Raw genomic sequence first — 25678 nt, forward strand, 5'->3', positions numbered from 1 at the left:
CATATGAAAAATCATAAGGTTAACATGGGAAACTCCAGAGCCACTGGGGCGGAGCCCGAAAGCCCAATCAGAATAAAAACTACTTAGTTTTCCTATTTAATACCCAAAGAATCGGTGTACCGAATTTCAGCCTCCTAGGTAAATGGGAAGTGGGAGAATTAGTGATGAGTGAGTGAGTCAGTGAGGGCTTTGCCTTTTATATATTTAGATTCCACAGAATTTCTGTTTAATAATTATATCAAGAGAATGATCAAAATGTTTATTGCTTCAAGCTAACTTCTCATTCAGTAGATTTGTGCTCGGACTGTTTCCAGACCATATAACCAATTCAATCATAATCCGTCCTCTACCACTAACACTAGCTTTGTATCCGCCTACTATACTATTTACTTTCCATTAACAATACTATTTGGATTATACTCTCTTATGAGGTTTACAAAATTTTTAAATTGGCTCACATTGATTTATGTTTGTGAATAAGATCCTTATTGTGTCAGTTTATTTCTTCGTCTTATTTGTATCGTACAGTATGTCTCTTATATTATATCATATCTCTATTTATTAGTTTGGAAATTAATCAATTTGATAGCTGCAATATTATATTTATTACAGGAATTACGAATGTAGTTTATTGACTTAAATGGGACTGACAAACAACATTTGATGTTTTATTTAGTCAGTGGCGGTGATAAGACAGTGCTGGCCAGCCTTTACAGTTTTAACCAGTTTTATCACTTTTTATTCCATTTTAATAATTTGATCAACAAGACTAGTTTTGACTATTGTGATTTTGACAGTATTTTAAAGAATCTTTTAACATACAACAATCATACATATGGAAATATATTGATGATGTCGTAGCATACAACCCTGTCAAAGTTCTAAGGAGCGAAACTAATTGTTGTACCAGCAAACGTGTTTGGATATGGTAATCATTTTTTTATCAAAAATAAAATTACTTTGTAGCTGTATCCTTACCCTACAATCAATTAAATACTTAAAAGTAAAATCTGTGACAAAACTAACAAAGGTAAAACAAGAAGAACAATCCCAATTTTATGAAAATTTATTCAGTTGAACCGTGCGTTTGAATCTTATAATGTCTCTGTCATTGAATAACAGAGTTGTATAAATAACCAAGCTTTTAAAGTAACTATAAGAATCCAAACAACATAAGAAATTTACTAAATGGTATCACAAGTTATAGAATTTATACAAAAACACAGTTTAGTGATACATCAAATGAATAAATGTTTTTAACTCGAAAAGAAAACTTAAGTCTCTCCAGGAGAGGATGTGAGCTTGGTTAGGCTTAGCTGTAGAGGTCATCGTCCCCGTCATCTTGGAACGTAGGTTGGTCGTTGCCAGGGGCTCCACCGGCATTCTGCGGACCTCCGGAGGGGAATCTGTGAAAACATAGGATATAAGCACTTCAAACAAAGGATCATATTTCAAAAGGTTTTAAAAACTAACAGTTTGATTAATTTGTATGACCTATTCTTAAGGCATACAGCAATTCTCACACAAAAATCTGAGAAGGAATACTTTATGTGTAAATTACATTAAGGAAGAAGGAATGGACACACAACTAACCTACCTGAGAAAAGAGTTTCAGGTAGATGAAAGGTTAAAGAAAGTTCATAGTAACACAATACACTTGATATTTTACCCATACAAGGGGCTTCTACAGAAGGAAGTAGAAACTAAGTTTAAGTTATTTCAGTTATTTGTGTAACCATTCCTTCTTCCTTGATGTGTTCAATAAAACTAGGCAGAATTTGATAAAACATTCAATTCAAAATCACAGCTATATTTGCTGATTGCCTAGGGGCTTACCTGAAGTTGGTGCCGAAGCCACGAGACTGTTGCAGAGTCTGAGCAAACATCTCGTACTTGCGGATATCGTTGTCAGTTACAGAGCGTCGCGCGAACCTCATCGCCTCCTCAAAATGAGCTCTTACGATCTCTGGAACAGGGTCTTCCTCGTCCATCTAGTCGGGAGGTAAAGATATGAAAAGTAAAACATCGATCGAGCAAAATTAATAAATACATTGTTATTATTAAATAAACCACATTATTAGGTTATTGAGGATGGGATATAAAATGAAAAGGAAAATGGAAAAGGAAACCTCTAGTATGGGAAGAGAACAAATTAATTTTTGTATCCAAAGGGAGTTAGAAGAAATCTCAATCATTTTCATTTTAAGATTGATGCAAGTGTTTTTAAAAAGGGGAAGTGGACACAAGTATCAGATCTATACAGAGCTTCCTATAGAGAACAAAGGGATCTTGCCTTGTTCCATGCTAGAGGGCTTTTGTTTTAAGCCTTTACTTAACCACCCCCATTATAAGTAATAAACTGTATTCAGACTATCGTGCACATTAATATGCGTTCCATACATCCATACGTAATGTCTTGTTTCTTATCAATTAATTGGTGATTGTAACTTGTACAATGGTTACGAGATATCAATACTAAGCTACTTAATTTGGCATAAAATATAGCACAACCTTGATAACAAGTATACAAAAACTACATGGGGATGAACAAATGACTTTTTATCAAGGGTGTCTCCTTAACGAGGTTTACAATTATGTATTCAAAGGTTAATCAAGGAAATTTGAAAATTACACTTATTATCAAGGGTTACTTGTTATCAAGGAGCTCCTTATATGGCACTGTATATACTTTAGAGTGTATGGCAAGACAAAGATAGAATCAATATAACCACATTTGTGAGATAAGGACACAAACAAATATTTTGGAAACATAGTATGTTTTATGTGTGGAGTGGAAATGTTTGTGACAGTTTAACAGAACCACAAACTAAAAAACTAGATCTCATAAAAAAAACCTTTCCCAACATAAACAGTATTTTAGATTTCAACCGCATACACAACTTGCTTGAGGAATACATGCTAAAGTAAAATCAAACACGCTTCAAGGTTGAAACGGCACAAGAGTTGTATAAAAACTTACATCCATAACTTGGTTGTTGGCTCGCTCTCGCTCCCGTCTTATCTCTGATTCTATGCACTGTCTGATCGCAAGTTTGCACGCTCTTTGGCAGATTTCTGTGAGATCGGCACCAGAGAAGCCATGAGTTACCTTGGCTAAATATGTGAGGTCTACATCCTGAAAAAATACGCAAAAAATCAACACCAATTGAGAAGAATGCTTAAAGATAAAGACTATTTGTATTATACATGTCGCAACTAGATTTTAATTTCACCGACTCTGTTTTCACCAACATTTACGAATCCATGGCAAGGTAGAGGTTACTGTATGGAGATATCACTTAAAATTTGGGACGACAATAAAGCAGCAGACAAAATTGGCTAGAACCTGATTGACTGAAATTATACTGCTGCAAGAGACTTGACTTGTGAATTTTCCCCTCTCTGTTTTATTACTTGATTCAAGTTATCTTGTTTATAACCCTTTGTTTTTACAGAGTTAATTGTTGGGTCTGACTTAGGGGAGGTACGAATGAGGCATTTAGTTCAAAATTCCTCCGTGAACAGCGCTGTAGTAGAGAGCACTTTGGCAATGAAGGTTTGCTAATCGCAAAAATAGTTCTGTTCATAAAATAAAATTATAAATGTCCCAAATTCAACTTTAAATGGTAGAAAAAGTAGGATAGCAGCTAGCTTACCTTGAAAGTGTGGGTAGGCCATAGAACAAGTAGAAAAATATTTTTCACACAATATTTCGTCCCCTATGGGACTTTGTCAAGTGTAGAGAGAGTTTATAAATCACAAGATGCCATCTTGTAATTCATATCTTGTAATCCATCTTGTAATTTATAAACTCTCTCTACACTTGACAAAGTCCCTTAGGGGACGAAATATTGTGTGAAAAATATTTTTCTACTTGTTCTATGGCCTACCCACACTTTCAAGGTAAGCTAGCTGCTATCCTACTTTTTCTACCATTTAAAATCCTGGCCTAGAGCCTTTCCTTAAACAAAACTAACCCAAATTCAATTTTATTATTTTTTAATTATAAAATTAAACCATGATAACCTAACCGAACTAACCAAACTTGCTGATAAAGAAATAATATAACAAAAGTTTAGTAATCGGAAAAATAATTCTGTTTATTAAATAAAACTAGAATTTGCTCAATTAAAATTTTGTAATGACATAATAATAAAATTAAACTGTAATAACCAAACCAAACCAACCAAACTTGCTGATTATAAAAAAATCTTGGACAAAAAGTTAATGCTATTAGCAGGATTCGAACCAGGGACCTACAGTATATCAGCCTGGCACGCTAACCATTAGACCACCGAGGCCGATGGCTATCTACCGTTTTGTTACGGTAATGGCGTTCCCTCAGCTAATAAGAAGCCCACAGCTGTCATCGTAGCCTCTTCTATACCTCCCCTGAGTAAATACCTTAATTGTTTGTCCAATATATTTCGCCACGGTGTGTGGCATCATCAGGGAAATAGTAGGGGAAGTTCTATTTATATTATAACACACAGCAACCAGCAACATAAAAATGTTGAGTGCATGTCACGACATCTTCACAGACATGCAAGGTCTTTCAAAAATTGCAATAAATATGATTTAACGTATTCAACCTCACCACAAATATTGACAATAGCTATGTCATTTAACATATAATAGGATTTCTATTTGGAGATAGTGGTCTTTTCAATTCATAACAGATAAAATAAGTGTTAAGACAAAAACAAAGTCTTTGAATTAGGCCTCCATACATACTATTAGAGATGAGCTGATTTTAAACTAAAAAATAAGGAAAATCTCCTATAGTTACTATAAAATGCAATTACTTTAACGCAACAAATTTTACAAAGTTGTTGCATTTAGTAACTTACCTTTGCTACAGGAGATTTACGTAGATTAGATTTAAAGATAGCTTCTCTAGACTTCTCGTCAGGCAGAGGAATGTATATAAGCTGGTCTAATCTTCCAGGACGAAGAATTGCAGGGTCAATGATGTCTGAAACAAGATACTACCTTGTAAGAAGTGATTGATATAAAAATCACTAGTGATATAGAAAATTCCAAATAAAAAACAGGCTCATTATAGCTAATTGTATACTTACTAATTATTGTGCGCGGGTATCCAAAAATCAGGTTGGATTCGGTTAGCTTCGGGTATCCAGATCCGAGCACAAATTTGGTATTATATCATACACTATCACTTAAGTATCCAACTTTTGTGGATAGACAATGTATTTTGAAGTTTTGGACTGTGTTGAATGGAGGTTTACATACCTTAAAAACATTAATCCTAATTTAGTCTTACGCGACTAGTTTCAAAAGAACAGTTTTAATGTCAAGCCAGCTTGCTTCATACAATTATTGGAATATCTTGTCATAATCGATACACAAACATACAGCACCATACACGGATACAAATTATAATTCACAAAAGAATGCACAGTGGACCATAACCAGCGTGATGACAGAAACGATGCAACCAAGGTACTCCTGTCAGGTAACATTGACCTTAGAGACGATGAAGCAGCTGATTACAAGCGCCTCTCTGTTATCAATCATCAATCCAATGAAATACTATATTACGGCAAAAATTCAACATGTAATTTAAAATGTCTTGAGGAGGCTCCCTAATAATGTTCTAGAAAGCTACAAAACTTACAAAGCAGCAAAAAAACTATCCTAACTTCATTTTAAATACTTGAATACTTTATTCTGAAATGCAAAGTAAGAAGCTACACAGATCATCTCACTCCGTTCAACACACATCCTTCACTTATATTTGGGTTATAATACGTACACGGGAGGATAATGATTGTAATTACCAGTGGATTAATCTATATAAAGTCACACAAGAAATCCCATGTGTTTCATTTACCTGGTCTGTTTGTTGCTCCAATGATAAACACGTTCTTCTTAGCGCCCATTCCGTCCATCTCAGTAAGGATCTGATTGATGACTCTGTCGGCCGCACCGCCCGCGTCACCTACGTTGCCACCTCTCGACTTTGCGATGGAATCCAGCTCATCAAAGAACAACACACAAGGGGCTGCAGCCCTGGCCTAAGAAGGAAAATAGTTATTAGTATAAGGAAATAGACTATCGGTATATAGTAAAGTCAAAAACCTAAGACTATTCTTTTTTTTATAAAGCTTATAACGGCAAATATTATTTTATGACATTAGATTTCAGGTTCACAGAAACTATGTTTATATGGATAATTCTATGTGGGACAATTAGAATAGATATTTTTCTAGTAACTTGTTTTAAGCTACTTTACTACTTCCTTTAAAACATTAAAATACCAAAAAATCCTTAGGTAAAACTAAATAAGTCTACATCAACATTTGAATCTAAGTAAACAATTATCTCTTGATGAAATAAATTGACTAATACATTAACTAAACATCTAGTTAATTTGTACTAGTCATACTAGTCAATCATTTTCATTCCATCCTTCTTTGTTTTCCCCCAGCCAAGGTTTAGGGAAAAACTTAAGTTTATAATGGTCAAATGATTTTATTAATTAGTTTATTTCTTAACCAATTTTTTTGGGCTAACTTTTCAAAACTAACCTGAATAACCTAACCTCAACCAATTCAAGTCAGTAACAATCAATAGTGGATAGTCAAGTTGTGCAACAAAACGCATAATTTCCCACTACTAACCTTGTCGAAAATATCTCTGACGTTGGCCTCGGACTCTCCGAACCACATGGTGAGCAGCTCCGGTCCCTTGACGGAGATGAAGTTAGCCTGACACTCGTTAGCGATCGCCTTGGCCAGCAAGGTCTTACCGCAACCCGGTGGGCCGTAGAACAGCACTCCGCGTGATGGCTGCATGCCGAACTTGAGGAACTTGTCAGGATGTTCCACGGGGTACTGTACCAACTCCTGCAACTCCCGCTTGACGTTCTCCAGACCTCCGACGTCTTCCCAGGTGACGTTAGGCACTTCTACGACTGTCTCTCTCAGCGCGCTCGGGCTGCTCTTACTCATGGCGTACTGTGTACATTAATCAGAAGAGTTAACATGTAAGATAACTTGTATAATGATCTCATTTATAATAGCAAGGAATTTAAATGCACTAACTCAATCAATATTCAGGAGTCATAAAATAGAAATATTAAATTACTTTGTGAAACTACATTGGCAACAACATGTTTAAATCACTTTCAAAGATTACGCAAGAATGCATAAGTTTTGTAACAATTAGATTTAACCGCTGATGAAATATAATATTTACTTAAAGTATTTAGATTAAGAGTAGCCTGGATTAAAAGTGTATTTAATAAATCCCCAAATCTTGAAAACTAAACCACAATTTTTCAATTTAAATTAGGAATTAAAATTATAAAAACTGAACTAAAACTATATTGTATGAGGCCAAGGTCACCACATTCATACCTACCACATCACTACTGACTGTGTGATTTCAAAACCTGTTATACTTAAAGCAAATATGTTTTATAAGCAGACTAAGCTATTGATTTAGTGTAAAAAAATATATTTCTCAACACTCCCCTTTACAATCTAGTGGCATCCTAGTGAACACAGTCACAGTATTATAAGACATTCATCTATCTCTTAATTGACTCACCCTAAAGTCGTCCATTGTGACTGCCAGAGAGTTGAGAACCTCAGCGTCGATCTGATCGTCTTCCAAATCGATCAGGTCCATCTTCTCTCTGATCTGTTGTAAGGCAGCCTCGGAACAGAGAGAGGCCAAGTCAGCACCTACGTGACCGTGCGACTCTGCTGCTATCTGGAATGTAAAGAACGTATACAATACAAATTCCCTTTTGTGTCATAGGGACGCTAGGCTCTAACTCAATTTACTTACTTCAGGCGGAAGGGTTAGACATTATCATATCACATAGCTAAAAGCTGGTATTTGCTGGATTTGATCTCAGGACCTTTGACCAAAACTCTACTACCATACAAATTTCCTCACCATTGGGAGAAATTACTAGCCTACATTGTTCAAAACTGTTACAATTTTCATAACATTTGATAATTGTAAGTTAACTACAACCACAACAAACCTGTTCTAAATCTACGTCATCAGCCAGTTTCATGTTCTTGGTGTGGATACGCAACACCTCCAACCGGCCGGTGGCGTCAGGGATGCCGATGTCAATCTCTCTGTCAAACCGGCCGAAACGACGCAGCGCCGCGTCGATGGAATTTGGTCGGTTCGTGGCTGCCATCACAATAACGTGAGAGCTCTGTTTCAGGCCGTCCATCAGCGTCAGCAGCTGGGAGACGATACGACGCTCCACCTCTCCGTGAGTCTGCCGAAGGTGAAATCAAGAATCGTTGAAAAACATCAAAGTTACAATTAACACTTCCTCATTATAGTTGGAAGAAGTCGGTACCTCAAGCTTAAAGTTTACAATGCAATGATAATATTTATATTTTACAAGAATCTCAACAATTAAAGTAATTTATTGGGTTGTGCACTTTATTTCCAGTAGCCTACTATCAGCTTAGTTTTTTTTAATCAGTAATAAATGTATGGTTTTGTTCCAGCTTTGTCAAGTATGTGTCTATGCTCAGTAATATTTTACCATACCCCTTTTACATTATTTTAGGCGGTTTGAGGGGAAGTTCCCCCACAACTTTTTTTCTGCTTAATATGTCAGCTGATTCAACGTTTTGAAAAATCTCAGCTGTTGAGCTATGTTTTATTGGTACGATCAAAACATGGAGGGGATATATTTCTTCCCCTAAACCGCCTAAATTTGAATGGAGTACAACTTAAGTTGTGGTCCTGTCTTTGGAGTGGGTAACTTATCAACCATGAGTATTTTAAAGGTCATAAAATCATTTACAAAAAACTATTAATTAAGTTAGGTAATTGACAAAAATAAATTAGTAGTATATTTAAGGATATAAAATTATTTAAAAAAAAAAACTATTTTATGTTGATTGACACAAATTAAATGAAATTTTTACCTTTTCTCTCTTAGGAGCAATAGCGTCCAACTCATCAATAAATATAATAGCAGGAGCGTTCTTGTCTGCTTCCTCAAAGGCTTTGCGAAGGTTGCTTTCCGACTCACCGGCCAGTTTGCTCATGATTTCAGGACCTAAACACAAAACATAATTTGCCAGTTAATATTTTTGGGGCTTCATAAGGTACAAACACAACCTTTTTTTGCAAATGCACAGCCTATTGGACTGGCACTGTTAAAATCACTTGTTTTGGCTTAGGCCTATCCAATTACATCGGTGATTTTTTAACATTGCAATGTAGATCATATAGTTTACGAGAAAAGTGTTTATTGTGTTTCTTGTTTGTATATTGCAGAATGACCAAAATACATAGCCTAAATGGTCTAATTTAATAAATGGCTTAATCTTACTAATATTATAAATGTATGTAAATAAAGGGTTAAGGCTAATAATATGTATCTTGCATTTAAATATTGTATTCAACAACAGATGTATTGTCTTGTTTATATTGATAGACAACAATACTACCATCAGTCTCATAAAAAAAAAGGAAAATCAGAACAAAAACTAAATATTGTTAAACCAGTATCCCCGCAAAAATTGCTCCACTTACCATTGATAAGGAAGAAGAAAGCGCCGGTTTCATTAGCGACGGCGCGGGCGATCAGTGTTTTTCCTGTTCCAGGTGGTCCGTACAGCAGTATACCGCGCGGCGGCTTCACTCCGATGGCCTTGAACAGACTCGGATGACGTAACGGCAGCTCAACCATCTCCTTGATTTGTGCCAGCTGTTTGCGGCAACCACCAATGTCGTCGTAGCCTACTGCGTTCAGTGCCTCCTCTTCTTCCTGTGATGACGATTATAACATTAGTATTAGGCTACCAAATTTAGGTACTTGTTGAGAATAAATCCATATATATTGCTTCCAGTAGGATAATTAATCAACTATCCTACAGTTGTTACCAGACAGCGTAGAAAAAAGTAGGACCATCAAATAATAAATGTGTTAAAAAAAATAGACTAGGCTAAAATATTCCATATCTAGTCCCATTCCAGAACAAGTCTACAGACTATGTTACTAACCTCTCGCTTGATCGGGTCACCTTCACAGTGTATAACTGTGTCGGGAGCTACGATGCAGTAAGGCGAAGGGTCGGTTTCCACCACCTTGAACTCAACAGCACGCATACCACCTCGGACAATGAATGCGTCTCCCTTGTGGATAGGTCGGTACGCCTCCAGGAAGTATGGCTTCAAATATACTTCAAATAGGTTTCTGTAGAAGAAAACATTATTACATTCTGAACATATGAATCAAAGTAGGCTAAATATAATATGTAAATTGTGTAAGTACGCTTAAGGGATTGCTCTACGAAGACGAAAAGTTATACAGTATAAAATAGGTTTACGTACCTATTTAATACTTAACTTAAATCAATCCTGGAGGCAATGCTGAATAAAAAAAACTTTTAGTTACCCATCATACTTTTTATCACCCAATAATTAATTCTATAGTTTTAGCCACCAATATTTGCACCAAATATCTTGTAAACTAGGCCTAGGAGTAGCTAAATTTATATTGAAAAAACATAGTTGATTGAGCCACTCGCACAGAGCGCTGCAGTCTAAAATGCTAGGTACTCCTTTAGTTTGGTTTTGTAGCAACTTAGAGATACTACAGTTCAATAAGAAGTCAACCCCATTCTTTTTGGATATAGGTAAATCAATAAATTAATTGTCTGGTTAACCTAGTGGTTCTAGTGCTCGCCTTCAAATCTTAAGGTCGCTTGATTAAACAGACTCAGATTCCATTGGTCATTGGCTATCTAGTAATGACGCTTTCTAACATGTTACCATTAGATAGTTACAAGGTCGGGGGTTTTGGACTGTCCCCTTATGAAACTGTAAATACCAATGGCGTGTACAGGTGAAGTTAAAAAAAATCTGTAATCTACATCACATCAGCATATATTAAACTATGCTCATTCAAATCTGACTAAAACTTCGGGAAATGTAACTTAGTTCTATCCATTAAGATTTTACCCGGTGAGTCCTTCGACAGTGTCGTCAATGGGAAGAACGTGGATGCGTTTCCCGTACTTGACGTCTGGGCACGGCTGAACTGACACAACGTCCGACAATCTCACTCTCAAATTGTTCCTCACGACTCTGTTCATTCTTATTTTCTCGTCGGAACACGTCTCGTCCGACAAGACGATGCACACTGTCTCCTTCCTGCGTTTGCCCTTAAGTAAAACTGTGTCTCCTCTGAACAACTGAAGCTGGTCCATCTTGGCCTGGGATTAAAAGACAGATAATGGTGTTTTGTAGGGTCAGTCCATATCAAATCAACACACTTTTAACATATTTTTTACCTTACCATCTTAGATTTTGATGAATTTGGTATATAGGTTACCTTTATGAAGACTAAAAAAAATACCAAATTTCAGCTCAATATCTCAACCCGTTCCCAAAATACGGCCATTTAAAATTTTCAAAAAACGGTCAAAATCGTGCTGCGGGAAAACTTTAAAATAGTCATAACTCTTCTCATGTTTAAGCTAGAAACATGGGAGAGGTGTCATTGTTTAGCCCTTTTTATGCCCTTTCTAATGATATGCAACACATAATAGGTTATGAAAACAAAAATTTTGTCAAATTCAAAAATAAATTTTTAAAATAAAATATTTTGAAAAACACATATTTTATTTTTTTCAAAAAATTATTTTAAGTTTGTCATATTATCACTAATGTGTACACCAAGTTTGGTTATGGGATTGCAATGGGTTCATGGTTAAAATAATGTTTTATTAGTGGTGGTTTTTACTACATCAACGCAATTTAGGTTAAAATAAAATAAAAATCTCATTAAAAAAATCTGGGTGGATAAAGATCCATAGGAAAATAGTTATAATATCAATGTTACCAGTTATTAACTTATTGAAATTAACTAACTGGAAAAACCTACAAAGTATATCCCTTGTAAATATTCTTAAAATAATAACATGATAAAAAAATGGATTTTATAAAATTAGCTTAAGGCGTATTTAGATATATTTTTTTGCTTCCGACATTTTTCATTTATATTAATTCATATATTTAATTGCAAGCTGAGTAATACTGTTTCCAGCAATTGTGCCATTATCATCTCTTGTTTCTACCTGTAGGAAGTTTTCATGTCTCTACTTGTTTTTTCAAGTTGATACAAGCTCAAGTCCACTAGCACTACAGAGTTTGTTCAGTTTGCATTTGAAGTCTGTGGTGCACACATATCACAAGAGATGATAATGGCACAATTGCTGGGAACAGTATTACTCAGCTTGCAATTAAATATATGAATTACCGTAATATAAATGAAAAATGTCGGAAGCAAAAAAATATATCCAAATACGCCTTAAGCTAATTTTATAAAATTCATTTTTAGCGAATTTCCCATATAGGAAATAAGCTATTACCGTAGGTCTCATGGTAAGACCTAGACCCGGGACCGATTTACTTTTTCGTTTTGAGGTCCCCAGAGGCCAAAAACACCATCCGTTCAAATTCATATATATATATATATATATATATATATATATATATATATATATATATATTGTTATTGTATACATCAATGAGGGCTACTTTAAATGTTACTAAGCAAATCAAAATACCACAGTACCCTAAAAACATTTTATTTTATAATACTTACATGTTTCGGACATTAATGCCATGATCACAGTATAGTATATAACCTATTAGTTTCTTTTATTTACAAACATTATTAGATATTTCTTATTAAAGAACAGGTGTTAATTTTATATTAAGGGAAGGAGGTGTTTTCTTTAAGATGTATAATTTCATTGAATATTACGTTTTGATTTTGAATTTGTGTCAAGTTTAGTAAATTGTCTTTGTCATTAATATGATGAGTATAAATATAAAAGTCTTCCTTTGTATTCATTTTTTCACCTTTATTTTCAATATCCAGAATGTGCATATTTTTATTCATATTTGAGTATGTATGGTCGGTCTGAAGTATATGTTCGGCGTATGAGGATTTTTGTGTTGTCATATTGTTTGATCTGATTGCCTGTATATGCTCTTTGTATCTGACGTCAAATGTTCGACCTGTTTGACCAATATAGTATTTTTCACAGTTGTTACATGATAGACAAAGACAATTTACTAAACTTGACACAAATTCAAAATCAAAACGTAATATTCAATGAAATTATACATCTTAAAGAAAACACCTCCTTCCCTTAATATAAAATTAACACCTGTTCTTTAATAAGAAATACCTAATAATGTTTGTAAATAAAAGAAACTAATAGGTTATATACTATACTGTGATCATGGCATTAATGTCCGAAACATGTAAGTATTATAAAATAAAATGTTTTTAGGGTACTGTGGTATTTTGATTTGCTTAGTAATATATATATATATATATATATATATATATATTTATATATGTGTCCGTTAGCGTGATAACTCGAGCAAAATTGATCCGATTTTGATGAAATTTGGTACAAACGTGTAAACCTACATTTATTCGAACGAGTTCGCGAACCAGCATAATCGGACCATGGGATCAGGGGTTTATGGGGGGTTTTATGGGATAAAAATGGGTTTTTCTCATTTTTGACCCTAAAAACTTTAAATTTCTAAATTTCTCTCTATACCAGTTTGAAGAGCTTTAAAAAACAAATAATTTAGTATATTGAAGTGTTTTTGAATGTTCATTGACTACGGAGAAAATTAAAAAAAATTGTAAATTTAAAATTCCCATGTATTTTTATGGAGAATAAATAAACTGCAATTTCTTTCTAAACTATTTTGTAGAGCTTAAAAAAACAAATAATTTAGTATATTGAAGCGTTATAATGCGCCTAATAGTTACGGGTGAATCTCACTGAATAATATAATATCAACAAAATAAAATTTTTTAAATAATTTTTGTTTTTCCACTTTATTACTTACCTGCACCAATTGTTATTTCATCAGGAACAATGTTTGATAAGCAGCAGAGCTGAATTTCACTTATTTCTAGATTTTTTATGTGTTTTTAGGTGAAGAGACTCTTAATAAAGTCCAGTCGTTCCCGTAACATAATGTTTAAATATAAAGTAATACACAATAAATTAGACTCAGTGGGATCTTAAATCCAAATCTAAATGTAATAGACAGTTTAACTAAAGTAAAAAAAAATATATTTAATACATTTAAAGTAATATATTAACAGTCAAACTCAACCTAACCTAAAATTGTTGGTTTGACAAACATAACTTTCATATTAAATGTTAAGCGGTTCGAAGTTATATGAAACTTATATCAAGGAGCGAACTCTGAAATATTGGGAACAATAAAATTCCATAAAGAATAATTTATGATGAAAAAATAGCGATTTATCTCTGATCTTGTGAGCGGGAACGACTGGAACTTGCAAGGAACGACTGGCCGAGATGAGGAACGACTGGCGCTGCTAGACTGTGAACGATTAACGCAGACTCTGTTATAGGCCTACTACACCTGCAACTAAATTTATTCTATGGGTAGAGAATAATAATAACAAATTCTGAGAATACGAAAACATTGTATTGACTATAGAATGTGTTATTGACATTTTGGATTACAAAACATTGGATTGTTTTCACTAGCGTGATAACTACTCATTTTGAAAATTAAGAATACAAATAACTATTCAAATTGTAATACAATAGTCATTGGACATCTAATATTAACATAACATATTATGAATAAAACAAATTATTGTATTTTGGTAAATATGCAATACAATGTTATATAGTGTGTCTGTTTGTGAAATTAGTCTTCAAGGAACTGGATACCTTTACAAATAGTCCTTGTATATAAATAATTACACAAGCTTTTGTTTTCAGTTTTTGGTTTCTTTGGTAATTATTGCACCTATGTGTTACTACATAGAAAAACGAAACAAATAACGATTAAATATATACATGAGGTACTCGGTACAAAACTTTTGTTACTAAATAGAAAAACAAAACAAATAACGATTAAATATATACATGAGGTAGGCCTACTCGGTACAAAACTTACATCACAAACATTGATGTAACGGTACTTAAGGTTCAAAATAAATGAAAATAGAAGCTAAAGCAGCAAAGTTAAATACTTAACAAGTTCTTGACACATTTTTTTTCATTTTTAAAACAGAACAAACAGGAATGTGTCACAAATGGTGCTGCGCTAGAATTCATAAAATTCGCGGATTCCCTTCATTACAATGTTTGGTGGAGGTAATATGGCCTTAATCTGAGTTAAGTGCACTGAGTAACGATCTGTTTCGTTAATCACAAACAAATCACGGCCATCATGAACTTTTTTCATAAACAAAACGTCAATTTCCTGGTTACTTAATTTACTCTGGCACACGCCAATATACAGTTTGGTATCAGAACATTTTTTACCTTTAATCATGTATTCTACAACTACATGAACACCCGATGTAAGTTCACTTTCAACGACTGGTTTGGTAGCCATGCCTGGATAAATTGACTTCAAGTCCTTCACATCATGATGAGCTGATGATGTAGTTGGCTGTTGGTCGTCATCATCGTCTGATGAAGTGAAAACCTCTTCAACAAGTAATTTTCTTTTCTTCTCAGCAATAACCGGCCTTTGTTTATTGCCCGTGTCAATGTCAAAAGTAATTTTGCTGAAGTGGTAGTGACTACAAGCAGCATCAAGAGGACATTCGAAACAGGATAAAGTACGAGTGAACATGGGACTTCCCTTTGTCAAAGTCACTTGGTGAACTCTCATTACACCTTTTATTTCTGGTGGTTTCAAGTCTGCTACCACAGATTTTAGCCTTTCTACATCTGCAGAAGGTACCTCAAAAAGAGTGACGTTTGTGTGTGTTTTTTTAAGAGCTTCGACAAAATCATGCGCACACGTTATGTCCACTCCGTGCAGAACATTTTGGTCTGCTCCTCTCTTTAAGGTCCCCCCCACGCCATCCATTGGACCCTTACCATGGCCCGCTTCAGTAAAGTTCCAAGATAGGTTTTTAAGATTTGGGAAGTACTGGGGCATCATGGTCTTAAACAGGAAGAGGTTAAATCTGTTTCTGTACTGGCTTGTTGGGCTGTCAGAAAAGAAGTGGACAGTGTCAACGTTAGGGAACTCGCTGGAAGCTTTTTCTAGTACAGGCTTCATGTGAGCCCAAACTGCATGTGCCTGATGATCAACATTATCAGACACAGTAGCGAAGCACTCGGTTTTAATTTTCCCGCCTACTGAGGCGTACATAACACCAGTGTTCAAGCTCAACTGTTTTTTTGACGCGCCAAAGTGAACAGATTGGACTTCTTTGTCGTATTTACAAACATAGTTTTCAGAAAAGTCGATCCTAAAAATCAACTCTCCCGATTTTAGGGTCGTCGTTTTGCCTTTAACAGCAGCTGCTTGGTGATATTGATAGAACACATGTTTTTTAAAAGTGTCAAGTTCCTGTCTTAATATATTCTTCATTTCGGAAACTTTTTTCCTCTGAATAGATTTCACAGTTTTTTTTATGGTTTTCTTTTTCAGCTTTATGATTCTTTCCTCATGAACATTTAACCATTTTGCGTATTTAACGGTAAAATCATCTTCATAATGAAATTCTACTTCATTTTTGTTACATTTTTCACATCGGCCAAGCATGCAGCTTTCATTATCTATAGAACATACTAAAGATGCTAACAACTCTTTAGATGTTCGTGTTTTAATAGCTTTGACATTTCTCAGGGCACTTACCAGTAAATCCATATTAGAATGCTTGATACAAGCGCACGTGTCCCTATCGGCCATTTTAGGAAAGTTTACCCAAAATGGTCGTGAGCGATAAAACGTTGTGCGGGAAACTTTAATGTTGGTTTCCTTCATGAATTTTTTGTGTAGTGTGTCAACGGTCTCAAGAAGAACTCGCCGCTGTTTGACAATATGACCTTTCTTCACCCTGTCTTTTTTTCCAGGGCACATCCTGGAGTGTCTGTCGTCTTCAAAAAAGTTTGCGATCGTGTCAGACAGTTTGTAACGGATCTTTCTAGGGGGGGGTCTTGTGTTTTCAAATGACGTACTTGGGAGAGGATCTGAAAGTCTTTTGTTTTCTGCGTAGGGTACCAAATTCTTAAAATACTTCTGAACGCGGTATTTTTTAAACACCTTGTTACCAATCACTTTGTGTAAAATCTGGTTTTTATTTTTTGTTTTTGCTACTTGTTTCACTTGTGTTTCTATCTGTTTTTTAAGAGTAAGACCTAAAAATAATTGTTTTTTGATATGAGGGGATACTTTTTCCCTCCCTACGATCTCTTTCAGCTCTTTTCTCGGCGAGGGAGAGCCCGTCGCCACAGAAGATTTCTTTTTCTCTCTATGCAATCGTTTTTTATACTTCGCGATTTTACGCTCCAATTCTTTAATTTTTTCAGTTTGTTTTTTAACGACGCGGTAGACTTTTGCCTTTTCTCTTCTGACTTGTTTGCGTCCCCTTTTCTTCTGCGCTGACTCCTCTTCAACACTATTCGTTGGGGTATCTTGAAGCATTTCTTCATTTTCTCTCTTCTTCTTTTGCTCTTGTCGCCTCTTCCGCCAGTACTTCCTCATTTGCCGCTGCTCCCTAGGGTTCATGTCCCCTATTCTTTTGACTTTCTTTTCCTCCCTCAATCTCGCCATCCTCTCGCGGTCATATTTTCTTTTAGCTTCTTTCTGCTCTTCGGTTTTTTTCTCTTTCTGCCTTCTTTTGCTGGCTCTCCATAGCTCCCTCTGCCTCTCAGAGCTTTCCTTTGAAGTTCTGGCCATTTTCCATTCAAGTCCCCCTGAAAAAACAACTTTTGAAGTGACCGCCTAAAACGCGTATAAGTATTAGCGTATTAGTATAAAAAGCCTAAAATTACTACAAAACATTAAGTTTACTAGAGTTGTGAAAAAAAAATTACAGTTTGTGTCCTGAAAAGTTTTATTTTCCTTATTATTAGGAGAAATAAGCAATTCTGTTCGTTAAAATAACAATAATAATTTTGCGTCTAAAATTTAAAAAAAATACTATCAAAGTATATTTTAATGTTTAACAATGTAATCTATTGTATAGAGGTTCATCAAATATTGACTAATGCATTTATTCAAGCAAAGGAAATATGAAATTTAATGGGATCAAATACGATAATAGTTCCCAGTCCAGTCGTTCCCGCACCAGGTCCAGTCGTTCCTTATAGCCGGTCGTTCAATCAGGAACGACTGGCGCGGGAACGACTGGCGGTTTTCGTACATAACCTTGTTTTGCCGCCAAACGCTTCAAGTAGGGAGCATAAGAATTTGAGGTTATGTCTTGGACCGGCATTTGCTGTTACGCAACAGAGTTCTTCTTTATTCCTAGCATCGAAGTTTATAATAATGTGAAGGAACGACTGGATGCGTAATTAAGGTACTGTATGATTCTTACCTGTTTATTTATTAATTTGCTGGAAACCGTTGCTCACTTGTACTTCAAATCACTCTCCAAATCAACTTACAACTTAGTACGACTGTCGCCAACCTCAGACGCGGGAAATTCTCCCGCGTTTTTTTTTTTATAACCGTTCCCATTTTAGTCGTCTTTGGTATACCGTCCTCCAAGGACTGTCACAATTACAACAAAAATATGATATTTTGTTGTTTGATCTCTTTGAACTGTCAATTATCTAGAACAGCAGACCGTATTGTCTTCTACAACTGTTTAATTCGTTCAACTGGAGCAGTGTTGAATTGTTTGTTTATACTTTAACATTGTGAGGAGCAGTAAATGACAAGGAACGACTGGTGTTTTACTGTTGAATAAGGCATTTTACATAAAATTAAATAATTATTGTCGTCTTAAACTATGTTTAATTCAAAGGCAGGTGGGGTTAGAAATAAAACAATACACTATAGTTAAAAATTATTTTTATTTTTTTTATTTTGGCAAGAAGGACTTAAATTTTATCATTCAGTGAGATTTACCCTTACGGAAAAAATTCCAAAAAATTGTAAATTTAAAATTTCTATGTTATTCTTATGGAGAATAAGTACTGTTGTAGTTTGCTTGTTTATTAACATATTTTGCCCAAATTTGGAAAATGTTTTTATTTCTTACCAACTATTAACATTTTACATAAAAAACACTTTTACCCTCCCTGTTGCAGCAAACCTAAATATGTTTTAAACTGATTCTTTTTAAATAGGGAATAAATGTAATATTTTTAAGGAGACATTTTTGTGTAAATCCATTCAGGGAAATGGAAATTCGCTTAGTCTGCAGGTTTGCTGCGGCGGGGGTATTTTATCATGTTATTATTTTAAGAATATTTACAAGGGATGGATATACTTTGTAGGTTTTTCCAGTTAGTTAATTTCAATTAGTTAATAACTGGTAACATTGATATTATACCTATTTTCCTATGGATCTTTACAGATTTTTTTAATGAGATTTTTATTTTATTTTAACCTAAATTGCGTTGATGTAGTAAAAACCACCACTAATAAAACATTATTTTAACCATGAACCCATTGCAATCCCATAACCAAACTTGGTGTACACATTAGGGATAATATAACCAACTTAATATATTTTTTTGAAAAAAATAAAATATGTGTTTTTCAAAATATTTGATTTTGAAAATTTATTTTTGAATTTGACAAAATTTTTGTTTTCATAACCTATTATGTGTTGTATATCATTAGAAAGGGCATAAAAAGGGCTAAACAATGACACCTCTCCCATGTTTCTAGCTTAAACAGGAGAAGAGTTATGACTATTTTAAAGTTTTACCGCAGCGCGATTTTGACCGTTTTTTGAAAATTTCAAATGGCCGTATTTTGGGAACGGGTTGAGATATTGAGCTGAAATTTGGTATTTTTTTTAGTCTTCATAAAGGTAACCTATATACCAAATTTCATCAAAATCTAAGATGGTGAGGTAAAATAGGTGTGTTGATTTGACATGGACTAATAAATTTTTAATTGTTTTATTAGAGATCACTTTGAAATTAAATTGTAAGACGCACTCAAAAGGTTTTCATAATTAAAACTAGCCTACAGTGAAATATTCTCAGAGAACTTCATTATTTTGTAGGATAAAATGTTTAGCTTATATTTTACTCTTGGCAAACATTTGTTTTGATTTAACTCTATCCATTTGTTAAAAAAATAATAGATTAGTATCTTAGATTAGATTACGTTACGTTCAGATTTGTACAGGATTCATTTATTAAATAAAGAGAAATAAAAGTTACAATGAACAATTTACTAACAAACAAGTCTTTTCCACAAAAGAGTACATTCCACGAGCATGTAGTTTATTCAGAGAAATAATTCCATAAGTTAGTTTAGTTAGTGTTTGTGATTCTTGTTTTCTTTCTTTAACAAAGCTTATTTTGATAGCCTACCAATTAAAAATATCTTAATCATAAATTGTAGAAAATTTGAATCACAATTAGGCCTACCTGCGACAAAGCAACGACAGAGTTGTCATCATTTACAGCCTCCTCAACGATCAGTCTGTTAGGCTTGTCTTTTTTCTTCAGGATTGCTGTTGCCAAGTCATCAGGACTGTAACAAACCGCGTAATATAGTAAGATCATGAAACATTATGATTAATTACTAAACAATATTAATTCCTACGCTCATCTTTCACTCATATTTGGGTTAAAATACGCACATAGTGGCGTCCCCATCTTAAATAATTGATAATTACCAAAAATATTTTAGGGGAGATAATAAGATAACATGTAACACATTTTCATAGTATAATTATCAATTAATTGAGATGGGGACAACACCTAAGTTTGTATTTTATTATGAGTACGAATGATGAGTGTAGAATGTTGTGATGATCTGTGTAGCTTTGTTACTGACTAAGATCAGCTGTTTCATCAGCCTGGATCAAGCTCAGTGATCAGTGACAGCTGGATCCAGTTTTGAACCATCAAAAAGCTAATTGCTTTTTAGTCGCATTTAGCAACAAACAGCCTAAAATTGCAACAATACGCCTAATTCAGCTGTTACAAACTCTCAAACTTTTTATTTATTTACAGTAACACTTAAAAAACCATGTCATTAAACTGTATTTGAACAAAAAAAGACTCAAGACTCATCAATTATATATGAATATAGCCTATAACAACATCATTCTCATATATTTACCAAAAACTTGATTTGAAAACAGGTTTCAATCTCTAGATTTATTAGAAACAAACATGACACCATTGCATGTAATATAACATTGCTACTAAGGAAAAATTGAGATAGTTTGAATTTTGTTTACCTATTCATCAAAATTGCTACTTTTTTAACTGGAGAAAACAGTTCACCTTAAAGAAAATTCTTGCTGTGTATGGTGTAATAAATAAACGAACATCATTATGCTCACTATTGCCGATACATGCTTGTCGTCACCTCCTTTGCACCGAGTTACTGCTACAGTTTGCCCAGAGCGTTTAAAACTAATATTGCTGAGCCTTGGTTTTCAGAATAGCTTCAGTAGATTGAAGATTTTTGTAAAATTAAATTCATAAATGAGAGTTAAAGAAAAAGGACGAGGTTAAAGTCAACATTTATGAAGCATGGTTTACAATTAATGTTCAAGTAGGCCTAATTTTGACTATTCATTGTCGCTGGTAATTAGTCATGTTATACCTATATTAAAACTTTTTTTATTTCACGATTCTGAATCAACCACTTGACAGATATTCAAAATTTTTGGGTTGAGAGAAAGATAATTTTAAAGGAAGGGAATATCAAAGCCTTTTTTGTCGAAGTTTTAAATTTGTTTGTCTAGCAGCCCACACTAACAATTTACATTCGTTTCACTGCTGGTTGAACTAACAGCTGGTTTCAAACTATGTTTACAAAATTGTTTATTTGTTTACAAAAATATTTATCGTCATGTGATGTCTGTGTTTGCCTGTACATACTATTTTTTCACTTTAATTTTATTTTTTTCAACTGTAAATGATCTGTGTTAAGTTATCAGGAAATGTGTAATTTTGAACTATAGCCTACATCTCAAACACTTATAATCAAGTTTTGTCGTAAATACAATCTGGGTTTAAGTAGCCTAGCCTATATCTTTTAAGTTTATACCATGAAAATTGTATTTTAACTCATGTTTGATAAATATTTTTCCAGCAAACTATCGCTTAATCGTGTAAGATATAAATGGTTTATGTGTTAATAAACTTACTGCTTTTTCTTGATGTTCGAATATGTGTAGTCGGCATAACAAAATTTTGTTTAGTAATGAAAATGTCAACTGGTATAGAATACTACATGGCCTATGCTAACTGGTCCGTAGAAAACTATGCAATAAGCTGCAGGGTGTCAGTAGAAACCAAAATTGATTCCTAACATACCTACTATCCCAATAGTACTGTATAGTTCAGAAACTTGGACACTGTAACTTATAAAACCAAAATACCTTACAGCTGAGTTTGAGAATAGAGTGTAGAGAAAATATACCCAGTTCAAGATAACGGAGGTTGAGATATGAAAGAAGCGAGAGCTAAGAGAAGTATTAACACCCAGGTATAGGGATGTCTTCCAAAAGTAAGCCTATAAGGCTCAGATGGGCAGGCTATGCGTGGTAAAAATTCACGTGGTCTGCAGGTTTGCTGCGCCCGGGGTATTTAAGTATGAAACCTTTTTATAGGTTTTACGTATAGGTAGGCTGAGTTAAGTTTATGTATTAAAATTAAATTAGATGAAATTTGATGTTTATTGCCATTAAACTCATCAGGCCGACAGGCATCGGCAAGTTAACACAATAAAAACAATTAGGCCGATGCAACAAATTAAGGAACTATTTGAGCTTTTCTCAGATAGGCTAGCCTAATACAAGATATAAATTGTGGAAATTATTTTTTAGCCCATGCGAACTATGGTGACCATCAACATCCAAAGTGGACGATTGCAGCCTAATCGTGAGTGAACGCTACCTACTTAAGCTACTGGGTCTAAGCTTACATTAATTAATTATCTTTATTAATGTTTATTTTCATTAAAATAATAGCAAGTTACCAATAAATCAATATTGTGGCCTTGAATTGGCAAGAACTTAAACAGGAAAATATATTTAGGTACCGTAGGCTAGACCTAAAAACGCTGATAAAGCTGGCTCTACGACTAGGCCTACCGCAACAAAAACCAACGCAAAAAATATCTTACAATAATGGCAGAGGTAGGCCTAATTATTTTCCGATAAAATTAGGCCAAAAAACTTAGGTTACAGCACAACCTGACTTTGCTACTTGATTGTGGTAAAAGCTTCTACAAAAACAATGAAGCTGAAAATTTGTGACACATTTACATGTTATTGGGTTACTTAACTATTATTACAAGTAAGTTACACAGGTTAATGGGTAAACAATGGGTAAACACTAAGTTCAAACTTAAAAGCATTTTAATTAATATTTTTACATACGGTAACTTAACTGAACTTAAAACAGTTCACATCAAGGTTTTTAATGTGTTCCAAATGAATTGCTTATTATTTTGTTGTTAAAATGCAATACAACTTAGGCTAATTGGGTAGGTAAGAAACATTTACCATGCGTAAGCCCTTGCCTACGAACGATAGGCTGGTGCAATCCAGGGTTTTAAGTTACTTAAGTTATAAAGCCCACTTAATTTATCCCCAGCTAATTTTCTTGTTTCATATCAAATATCCCCTCCCCCATATCTTGCCATGAAAACTTAGCCCAACATCGGTTTCCCTAACTTAGAAATTTGTTAAACCTCCCTAAATACATAGTAGAGTCATAGGCTAGGCCTAAAGCCGCGTTAACACCAGAGTTAGGAACGGGTGTTTACAAAAGAAATTTTGTTTCTCACAAGAAGTCGGTGAGGATCAAAGGGTGTTCCAAACGGAAAAATGTTTCTGTAGCCTACTTCTACGCTGTTAACACTTCCTCGCTACCCCCTGCACCTACCCACCACAACGTGACTACAGGCCGCGCCCCCTTACGAGAACTGACCTCGTGTGCTCAGCAGTGATTAACTCAGATTGTTTCCAAGAAAATCAAAGAAAAGTGCACTGAGTTCAGTGTTGTAAACTTTTGTTTTCGAAACCTTTGTTTCATAAACAAGTGTTACGAACAAAAAGTCCCGAACATTTTGTTCCAAACTCCAGTGTTAACATGGCCTTAAGTGCAACTAAATTACCTACATAACAAAGACCTAAGTTATTTGACGAGAAACAATGCTAGCCTACTGTAGGCTATAACTTAACTTATATAGCATTGTTGTATAGAGTATTAATTATACAGAATCTTATGAAAAAAAATTACTGGAGAAAATTGAGTCATATAACTATTACTTTACTAAGGCTAACTGATTACTGTAAGAACTTGGAAAGGATTTGGCCTAGCAACTTCTTTTAAAAGGTCATAAACAGCTATTTAATTAAGTAAAATAAATTGGATGAGCACTTGAATTAATGAGAAGATACTTGGAAATCTCGTATGAAACCTAATTAGTAATGGGATTAATAGGAAGGAAGGTATTGCTAGAAATATCAATCCGGTCTCATAGGAGCAAACACAATGACAGTGTACTTTTGAAGCGATAGGACCAGCTCACTGGTTGGGACACGAACAAAAGATTAAGTTTTTCTCATTAAATAACGTTATAGTAAAACAAATTGTAGGATTAAATTAGTTAAAATTATACTTACTTCTTGTTATCAGCCATAATGACGGCTTACAATGAATATATTTCACAGAATTAATTAAAGTCTAATATTCTATAGTTTCTTCCGCTAACTCCTTGCCTGCTAACACACAAATCGGACGATCAGGCAGGATTGCCAACAGACCAGCGCACCAAAAATTCATCATAACTCAATGATTTTTATTTACAGCGTTGCCAAGTTCATGATGAGCTGGTTTATGTACTAAATATAATTTAAAGATAAATTTTGGTAGTGGAAATAATTAATAAATACATGGACCAATAAAATTAATGTAAAAAGGATTAAATGTTTAATATATATTTATTTGCTTTTCATAACAGTTAGATCTATTGATAAAACTAATATTTTGAGTTTGCTTTTATTCATAGAATAGTAATAGACCTTCATGTATGTTTCAGCATACTATATGATAATATTATTTCAAAACCAGCCGAAACCCCCTTGTTCATAAAGTAAATTAAAATATTAAAACCTATGTAAATGTTGATACATCCATATCAGGGGCCCATTTCATAATAAAGTACAAACTAAAATTATTAGTAAATCAGCTGATCACCCAATGCAAATCTAATGGAAATTACAAGTTACAAGTTGTAACTTTTTCCTACAGTTACCTAACAATGTACATGTTCTCTCACTAATTTGAGAAAGCAAAGTGGCCAATTCGCTCATCAGTGAGACAATGTTAACATTGTCTCACTCTAATTACTTTGTCTCACTCCAGATTTGCAACGTGAAGGCACGAAATAGTGAGCGCGTAACATGCAGGCAACGTCGTATGCGCGCGAAATACGTTGGCAGCACTGGCTGTAAATCAGCTGGTCAGCTGTTGTACTGTTGTATTTGTCACTTCACATTAAATGTTATATTAAAAGTTCACTTCTGTGTAAAAATAGGTTATGTTTCTTCACAAATTTATTTGTTTTATGGTAACTGTAGGAAAAGTATAATGTGCAACTCGAGTTCAAAGTACAATTGCCTCACCCGAGAAACCATTCCTCACTCGCCTACGGCTCGTGAGTAAGGATTTCTCTC

General features: G+C 34.2%; 2 protein-coding genes across 2 annotated transcripts in view; one reads left to right on the plus strand and one right to left on the minus strand.

Annotated features, from left to right (window-relative positions):
- LOC128996931 (uncharacterized) overlaps positions 1-25678 on the plus strand; it is a 324176-nt gene that overhangs the window by 153909 nt on the left and 144589 nt on the right. The window lies entirely within an intron of this gene.
- Positions 1051-24747, minus strand: LOC128996925 (transitional endoplasmic reticulum ATPase TER94). Its single transcript, XM_054422459.1, has 14 exons — positions 24626-24747; positions 20400-20505; positions 10978-11231; positions 10018-10210; positions 9547-9781; positions 8934-9067; positions 8021-8269; positions 7576-7740; positions 6645-6980; positions 5855-6038; positions 4851-4975; positions 2981-3136; positions 1837-1991; positions 1051-1406 (listed from the first exon to the last, which is right to left on the minus strand). Exons 1-14 carry the CDS (start codon positions 24640-24642, stop codon positions 1313-1315), a joined length of 2403 nt encoding a protein of 800 aa, XP_054278434.1. The 5' UTR covers positions 24643-24747; the 3' UTR covers positions 1051-1312.

This window comes from Macrosteles quadrilineatus, unplaced genomic scaffold (assembly GCF_028750875.1).
Source record: "Macrosteles quadrilineatus isolate MER2022 unplaced genomic scaffold, UCM_ALF_1.0 Scaffold_6__1_contigs__length_79288215, whole genome shotgun sequence".
Classification (NCBI taxonomy): domain Eukaryota; kingdom Metazoa; phylum Arthropoda; class Insecta; order Hemiptera; family Cicadellidae; genus Macrosteles; species Macrosteles quadrilineatus.

What these genes read in the sequence shown, in the direction of transcription:
- LOC128996925 (XM_054422459.1), bottom strand. An exon ending in GTGACCCGATCAAGCGAGAG is followed by an intron (nt 9,782 to 10,017) that starts GTTAGTAACATA and finishes TCGTCATCACAG; the next exon opens with GAAGAAGAGGAGGCACTGAA. An exon ending in TTTCTTCTTCCTTATCAATG is followed by an intron (nt 9,068 to 9,546) that starts GTAAGTGGAGCA and finishes TTTTGTGTTTAG; the next exon opens with GTCCTGAAATCATGAGCAAA.